The sequence below is a fragment of the Triticum dicoccoides genome, chromosome 6B, assembly GCF_002162155.2.
Source record: "Triticum dicoccoides isolate Atlit2015 ecotype Zavitan chromosome 6B, WEW_v2.0, whole genome shotgun sequence".
Classification (NCBI taxonomy): domain Eukaryota; kingdom Viridiplantae; phylum Streptophyta; class Magnoliopsida; order Poales; family Poaceae; genus Triticum; species Triticum dicoccoides.
Window position 1 is genome coordinate 37,151,484 of NC_041391.1, and position 8,884 is coordinate 37,160,367.

At 45.9% G+C, this 8,884-nt stretch overlaps 1 protein-coding gene across 1 annotated transcript; it reads right to left on the minus strand.

Moving 5' to 3' along the window:
• Positions 1 to 635: 635 nt before the first annotated feature.
• LOC119320657 lies at positions 636 to 1,568 on the minus strand. Its single transcript, XM_037594652.1, has 2 exons — positions 1,221 to 1,568; positions 636 to 1,094 (listed from the first exon to the last, which is right to left on the minus strand). The coding sequence occupies exons 1-2, from the start codon at positions 1,566 to 1,568 to the stop codon at positions 636 to 638; spliced, it is 807 nt and encodes a 268-aa protein (XP_037450549.1).
• Between the last annotated feature and the right edge of the window lie 7,316 nt (positions 1,569 to 8,884).

The following is an 8,884-nucleotide window of genomic DNA, read 5'->3' on the forward strand; positions in this document are numbered from 1 at the left end:
GTGCTTACTGAGCTTTCTTTTCTCTCTGTACTTAGAGACTTAGAGAGCAAAGGAGAGGAACGAGGTTACAGAGTGCTTGCGCACGGAGCTGAAGCATGGCATATAAAAGGGAGAGGATCCCTGTAGTGTCGGCAGCCTCGGATTCCCGCGCGTGAAAATCAACATCATCAGCAACAGCATGCAAGGAGCAAAAGCAAAGCAACAAGCCACTCGTGAAATTCGTCGTTTGCCGCGCGTGGGAATCAGCAAAAGCAACAACAATCAGTGCCAGAGTGATTCCCGCCCCGCCAGTTTTCGCGCGTGGGAATCAGTGCCAGGACCTCGCCTTCCGTGCACAGTCAGAGCGCACCAGCTGCTGTCGACAGGGGTGGCCGCCTCAGCCAGTGGCGGCGAGGCCCACCGGCGGGGCCCGCTCGCATCAGGGCCTGTCGCCCAGGCAGCGACCGCGCCAGGGCTGGCCGCCTCGCCCGGTGGCGGCCGGGCCCACCTGGCCCGCCCCGTTCCGTCGCGGCGCGACGCAGAGTGGAGATTCCGTTGTGCACCGCGCGGCCGCCTCCTGCGGTGGCGGCGGGGCCCGCCGCCTCACCTAGTGGCGGCAGGTGCCACGTGTCGCCTGCCGCACCTGCCGCCACTAGTCAGGGGGTCCTTTTTGACGTTTTTATCTGCAGATAGTCCTTTTTGACAATAGCGTTCGGCAGGGGGTCCTTTTGGACAAAAAATCCTTCCAGCCGCCTCTTCATATAGTTCATCATTGCATCAAGACCAGGGCGCGTGCACGAACCTAGCATTTCAGGTGTTATTATCACTTCTTCTTCATCCAAGGCCAACATCCATCTTGGCCGAGGAAAGCCATTGCCCACAGACCCTGTCGATCTTGGCCGAGCGAAGCGCTCCTTCATGGCACGGACACGCGCGACCCGGCCGACGAACTCCACGACCGCGTCAAGCAACGCAGCGAAGCCATCCTCCTCCTCCATGCCGTTCATACCCGCGACCCGGTCGACGAACGCCGCGACCGCGTCGACGAGCGCATCAACGTCGTTCATGAGAGCCTCCACCTTGTGCAGCAGCGCGCCAAGGTCCGGACCCATGCCCTGCGCGAAGCCATGTTGTAAGAACAAATCACGCCATGTTGGCCGGGGAAAAATACCATGGGCGTCCGAACTGCACCGGCTAGCATGCATCAACATGACAAGCATAAATAAACCATGAACACTTACCTGAGTACCCCGAGTCGCATCACCAACGACGAGCTCTGCGTGCGCTGGCACCTCCAAGCCGAGCTCCGCCTGGGTCTCCGCGTCAGGATCGACCTCGACGCCATGCTCGACGAGCGCCCCATCGTCGACGCCGAGCTCTGCGTGCCCACCAACGACGAGGTCGGGCGGCGGCGCATCCAAGCCCCGCCCCGCCTGGGTCTCCGCGTTAGGATCGACCTCGACGGCGTGCTGCGCCAGCGCCACGTCGTCCACGCCTACCTCCGCCGCAGTATGGACGATGTGATGCAGCGCATCCTCTCGCCGGCGGCGGCGAAGCCCCGTTTTCTCCGTCTTCAGTCGCGGCGGCATGCTCGCAAGCTGTCGCGTGGGTGGCCGCGGCGTGCTGGTCGCGCTCGCGTCTGTTCGTGCTTCTGCGGGGTGGAGTACTAGTATTGCGGGGTGGAGTAGTATTAGTAATAGCCCATCTGCATGCAAGCTATACGCCAGCAGCTTTGAATTGATTGCGCTTTGGGAAGACGCAGCGCCTTCACTTTTTGCATGGCGCCCGAGGGAGCGGCCCTGTAAATGTGGTACGAGCGTGCGGCACCGAGGAGACCTAAAAACCCGGACGGAGGTAGTATTATCTAAAGCTGCACTGTTATCAAAGGTGTAAAATCAGCGCTGCTATACACACGACAATATTGGACGATCTTTGGACGATGCAGCACATCTGACCGTATGTACGCGGAGCAAAAACTGGATGCACCGTCAATCATCCGTCGTCCTCAGTTCGTGCGGGCAAACTGTCGTCCGCACAGTAGTTCTGGTGTAAAATCCCAACCCTGAAACCTGTTACTGCACTCAATTTTTGTACATGGTTTCTTAATCCTGGTTCGGGTCAATTCATTGATTCAGGCAGATCATGGAGACTGGTTCTCATATTTTTTGTTTGCAGAATCCATTGATTGAGAATTTGCTATGCCTGCTGGTTAGGTAATTGGTCTCTGTGTTGTGCCGACATCGATAAGGCGAAGTAACTAATTTTTGTTGTGACATTTGTGGTGATATTATATGTATATAAATCTTCTGTACGTGCATGTTCCCCACAGCGAGCTCGGACATGTTTTTGCGCTCCTGATTTTTATGTGGTATATTATGTGTACATGTGCACGTTGCTTCTCCTTTGATGATGCACTCACTCTGGCTTCTATTTTCAGAACCATTTCTCTTGTCAGTCCTTCAAAGTCCCTTAAGTTAGCGGATTCTCGCCCTTTGGGTTTGCTTAGCCATACTATGAAGATGCTCTGTTCAACTTGGCCTTTGTGTGTTGAACATCAAATCATTGATGCATTTGTATCTCCTTTGGCTGGATACAGAGTTCCATATTCCGAGAAGAAGGGCTTAAATGATGTATGTGAATAATTGAAGGGCAGTATTAATAGGTAACCTGCAATTATTGTATTTTTAGGCAAGATAGGATATTTATTCTTAATGCTTACAAATTGCTGGTACCACATGGATCATATTTATTTCTAATACAACGTTATTTCGTGTAGGCCTTTTCTATTTGGTCATTTGATTGCACCAAAGATTTACTATTTTCCACTGCTTTAAGGATACAACCAATGCGGCAATTTGATTGCACCAATGATTTATTATTTTCCACTTATTTAAGGATACAACCAACGAGGCAACTTCTGAAGGTAAAAAGTTGCATGTGTTTTTCATGTAGTGAGTGCTTTGCTCTATTTTCTTCCTTCACATTCGTTGAAACTTCTCTACTTCTGAGAAACTTATTGTTTAATTGCCGAGGTAGAATCTCTATTATTATGTATATTCTTACTAAAATAAACTCATGAGAATATTAAGTAATGTCCATGCTATTTGACAATCAACTATGAACTTGAATAATGCTCTACCATCTGTGGTATTTTTTTTCCTGATGTGTATGAATTTAGTGATTATGTAGGTTTGTCGTTGAGATTTTACTTTCAAGATGGTTCCATTTCGATATATGAATTAACAAGAGATTACGATTAGTGCAGACCAGTTGGTCAAAATATAAAGCTTGAGTTCCTTTCAGTTTACTTAGTGTATATATTCTTGCCACATTCGTAACTATCAATTGCAACATTAATACTGTTAATTGGATGATCAATATTGGATAGGAAAAGAGTTTGTATGAAATGAAATAGGAAACAAGCCTTTAGTGCAAAATGTGTTTGCTCAACTAATTTAAGCTCAAAGTCTCTCTGTTTTACTATATATCCAATGACTTCTTTCCTGTATCATTGGCATAATCTTGGAGATTCAGTTGAGTTAAAAAGAATCATGACATATGATATTTTCCAACTTACCTCTGGACTAGAAATTATGTCATACACATGTTCACTTTTATCTTGCATTTTGCTTCAGCCATGTTTTACGCATATTTCCTTTCACACCCCTATCATACATGGGTTCTCACACATATTCACTTTGATCTTGAAGTTTGCTTCAGCCATAGGTAAGTAGAAGACTCACAACAAACCGCGTTACCGTCCATGACCCAATGACAGAATACTTCGAGCTCAGGTGAGCAGTTGCTAGCCCTGCATTTCGAGCCTAGGAACCGAGTTTGTGTCTACTTCTACGATTAGTTACTTGTGCTTCATGGTATCTAGGGGAAACACAAAATGATGCCTTGCTGGTTGCCTGAGCAAGGCCTTTTGGGACTAATCTCTCTCTCTCTCTCTCTCTCTCTCTCTCTCTCTCTCTCTCTCTATATATATATATATATATATATCTAACGTTAATCAAAGCAAGATTCATGCATACTCCCCTAAATGATATCAAAGAGCAGACAACTGTAGGTCTGGTTATTAGTTGAAGTATAGTAGCTGCTAGCTATTGTATATGCAACACAACATTGAATTATCCAATAGAAGTTAGGTTCATGTTCAGACTGTTTTAGATGGCTGATTGTAACATATGCAAACCCCTGATGTATATATGGAAGTGTTTGTTCATTAGTACGACAGCATGTGTATATATGTGGTTCTGTATATTTCATTTTCCTCGTGTGGAGTATATTTGTATAGATGTGGTTTGTATATTTCTTTTTTTCATGGAGAAAACCACATACTGCCGGAAATTATTTATTATATTCTTACTTTAGATTTTCTTTTATTGCGGTGTAGGAGGAGGAGCTGGACATGGATGGATGGGGAAGAAGGAGCTGGACATGGATGGCGCCAAAGCGGCCAGACCCGAGATCGCCTACCCCTGCTGTACGACTACGTTGCACGGATACTTGGATACGTATCGGATACGTGATACGGGGATACGCCCGATACGTCAATTTTCTAAAAACATGGATACGGGGATACATTTATATATAGATGTTACATATATTGGTTATTACAAATATGAAGACAAAAAATTAAGGAGCTTCTTGGTCAAAGCATGCCTCAATACGATTACCCCTTTCTTTTCTTGCACTTAGTCCACTTTCATTAATTGGCCGTAAGATTTGACCAGGTTTGCTCTTCCAATCAATGCATCGACTCTCTCTTGCTCACCTTTCAATTGAATAAAAAACATTGACAGGCATGTTTTCACATGAACTCACGCCCATGGGAATCTTCAAAGGTGCGCCTTTATTATTGAGGGGATTTCACGTCGAACGAGGGGTTTCAGGTATCCAAAATGTATTGCAGAAGTATCCTAGAAGTATCAAACATTATTTTCTTTTTTTAATATCAAGATACCGAGGGATACTTACGGGATACGTATCGGGAAGTATCGGGGCAGTATCCGAGTATCGGGGCAGTATCCGGCTGGATACGCGCACTTTCTGAAGTATCCGCGCAACGTAGCTGTACGAGGACCACGACGTCACCTCCTGTGTGCATCTTGAAGAGAACCCCTTTGAGCCCCATGGTCGGTACCCCCCAATTAGCCTTCTGCTTCTTTGATTTTTAATTAGAGGGACAAGATTGATGGATTCCGTAGTTTGTTTGTATATGTAAGTGTGTCTAGCTGAAGGTTTTACCTTTGTTTGTTTGTGTATGCACCACATGTACCTGAGTATGCCCATAAAACAAAACATATGTGAGCAACCTTGCTGACCTCTCTCTTTCTCTTTCTCCTCATCTTCCCTGTCCTGCCACAATAGTTGGGGCTGCAATGGCAATTTCTAATTGCAAGAAGGTAAACTGAAATAGGTTAAGAGACAAACGATCTAATTAAATATTGACTGTAATATAATCACATTGCAAATATCCTATATATCTGCAGCCATGACGACATCTTTCAAATTCTAAAGTTTTATCCCGATGAACTGTCCGGTGCTTAGTTCAGTTAAAAAGATCATGCAATGTTGTCGTTCTCTCAAAGCATTTGCTCAGTTCAGTGAGTGGGCTTATTATGGGTTATATTTTGTGGGTGGCAGGGTGTTTGCTGTGGTTCCTATGCTCGGAGGAGTCGAACTCGAAATTGATGTGCCTGAAAGCACTGAGTATGAGGAGGTTTTTTTGGGCTCAAGATGGTGTAGATTCTTGCTCACTTTACGAGAAGGCCGCTTTCCAAGCTATTTGCTTTTACAGAGTTTGTATGGGCTTGTGATGTTGGACTATAATTATGAGTGTATGTCGATTTACAGGTAGCTTGCTCGCTCTGCAGTTCTTTTAGCTTTTTAGTTGTGACGTTGGCTTGGCCTGCAGTGCCTGTTGGTGTTGATGGCCCTGCCACTCTGATTAACCCCGATGTCCTTCTGCAGCGACATACTATTATTAGCAATCATCTAAATACTCTACAGTCCCAATAATAAATGACCCGATCTATCAAATATGCACTAATTTCTGTCTTGCTTGGCCCTGCTTCGATTACGTTGTTCTCTTATATTAGATGTTTGTTCGCCTGTTGTGATAGCATATCTGCATTGTTTATATTGTTTGATATGTGTTTCGTGCACAAAGTCAATTGACTGTTTGATACGTTCAATAATACAGTTTGCATGATTAGTTCACCGCACAGTCATAAGGCAATCAGTATTTTGTCTATCCACGTCTCTCACTGACAGCCCCCTCACTAATGCATCATGTGTTTTGCCGCACCTCCGCAGGTTGTTGTTCTGTTACATGTGCTAAACTTGCCTTTCTTAATGCATCATGCGGTTTGATCTTTCATCGTTTGGACATATCGATTGGACCGGCACCCTCGCGCCAGTTGCCGATCTAGTTGTTGATGAGTACGGGCCGGAGGGGGTGGGCTAGGATTTCTTTGACTTTCATCAATGCATCCTCGTCTCCGTGGCCTTGGGGCTTTGGAGGCACGGTGGACCTCGGACCCTCACCTATGGGAAGGAACCTACTCCATTATTGTTTAGAGTTTTGTGTTTATATAAGGTTTGTCTCCCACTCAGAATGGCGCTGTGCAGATGGAATAATGACCTTCCCGCCTAGTCCTTGCTTCGGCGGTACTTTCAGCAACGACGGAGGGCGCGTGAAGGTTTGGCCCAATGTTCTTGGTTGGAGTTGACGGCTTATGGATGTGCAATCTCTGCCAGGGCATTGGTTCGAGCGGCGGTGATGGCGCCCCGCCTTGTTGCTCTGGCATCTATTTGGAAGTCGGTGGCTATTTAGGTGACGAGACGGACTTGGAGCTTCTACACCCACGAGCAAATGCTCATGATTTGAACAGTAAAATAAAAAAGGAAAAAAGTCAGATTTTTTTAGGAATACTTTCACAAATATTTGTTGTGCGTGCAAAATTTCATCGCGAAATCACAATTGTGGAAGGCGTGGTAAAAAAACAAAATCGATACTCTGAAAATGTTATGTACAAAAGCATTTTGAAGCACGGATTTTTTTTTTGGCACGACTTCCTCCAATGTGATTTCGGGGTGAAATTTTGCACACAGAACAAACATTTATGAAAGTATGTCAAAAAATTCAGATTTTTTGGAATTTTTTCTATTTTTTATTTTACTATTCCTGGGTGTAGAAAGGTACTTTCGCTCTTCTACATCTTTTATGGTAGAGGGTCTGCCCTTCTACGTCTTTTATGATGGAGGGTCTATTCTGACCGGCAATGCACGACGGCATAAAAAAGGTTTAGCCGACTCCAGCAAGGAGTGGCAGCGCCCACTCATTTCAAAGAATAAAGAGGATGGAATGGAATACCCAAGGACCCTGGGCAATTTTTACTTTTTGCCAGGGTGAGTATAATACCGGAATTTGTTCCTTCTTCGAAACATACATCAAAATTACCAGCCAGGAATCAACATTACAAAATCAAAGGAAAAAAACAGAAGCATTTTCCCAGCAACATTCTCTTCAACAAGAGAAGTAATTCAGAAGAAAGAACAAACATGTGTCTTCAGCACGCCGGCAACGAGTGTCATCGCCCCACAGCACATACTTAGTTTTTAACTTGTAGGCACAAGCGAGATGCAAATAGCAAAGAGAGTGCTGCAGGTTGATATTACAACAACAACAACAACAAAGCCTTTAGTCCCAAACAAGTTGGGGTAGGCTAGAGGTGAAACCCATAAGATCTCGCAACCAACTCATGGCTCTGGCACATGGATAGCAAGCTTCCACGCACCCCTGTCCATAGCTAGCTCTTTGTCGATACTCCAATCCTTCAGGTCTCTCTTAACGGACTCCTCCCATGTCAAAATCGGTCGACCCCGCCCTCTTTTGACATTCTCCGCACGCTTTAGCCGTCCGCTATGCACTGGAGCTTCTGGAGGCCGGCGCTGAATATGCCCAAACCATCTCAAACGATGTTGGACAAGCTTCTCCTCAATTGGTGCTACCCCAACTCTATCTCGTATATCATCATTCCGGACTCGATCCTTCCTCGTGTGGCCACACATCCATCTCAACATACGCATCTCCGCCACACCTAACTGTTGAACATGTCGCCTTTTAGTCGGCTAACACTCCGCGCCATACAACATTGCGGGTCGAACCGCCGTCCTGTAGAACTTGCCTTTTAGCTTTTGTGGCACTCTCTTGTCACAGAGAATGCCAGAAGCTTGGCGCCACTTCATCCATCCGGCTTTGATTCGATGGTTCACATCTTCATCAATACCCCCATCCTCCTGCAACATTGACCCCAAATACCGAAAGGTGTCCTTCCGAGGTACCACCTGGCCATCAAGGCTAACCTCCTCCTCCTCACAACTAGTAGTACTGAAACCGCACATCATGTACTCGGTTTTAGTTCTACTAAGCCTAAACCCTTTCGATTCCAAGGTTTGTCTCCATAACTCTAACTTCCTATTTACCCCCGTCCGACTATCGTCAACTAGCACCACATCATCCGCAAAGAGCATACACCATGGGATATCTCCTTGTATACCCCTTGTGACCTCATCCATCACCAATGCAAAAAGATAAGGGCTCAAAGCTGACCCCTGATGCAGTCCTATCTTAATCGGGAAGTCATCGGTGTCGACATCACTTGTTCGAACACTTGTCACAACATTATTGTACATGTCCTTGATGAGGGTAATGTACTTTGCCGGGACTTTGTGTTTCTCCAAGGCCCACCACATGACATTCCGCGGTATCTTATCATAGGCCTTCTCCAAGTCAATGAACACCATATGCAAGTCCTTCTTATGCTCCCTATATCTCTCCATAAGTTGTCGTACCAAGAAAATGGCTTCCGTGGTCGACCTCCCAGGCATGAAA

Coding starts and splice junctions, on each gene's coding strand:
- LOC119320657 (XM_037594652.1), bottom strand. CDS start 1,568: ATGCCGCCGCGACTGAAGACGGAGAAAACGGGGCTTCGCCGCCGCCGG. Junction 1,095..1,220: donor ATGCGACTCGGGGTACTCAG/GTAAGTGTTCAT, acceptor GGCTTCGCGCAG/GGCATGGGTCCGGACCTTGG.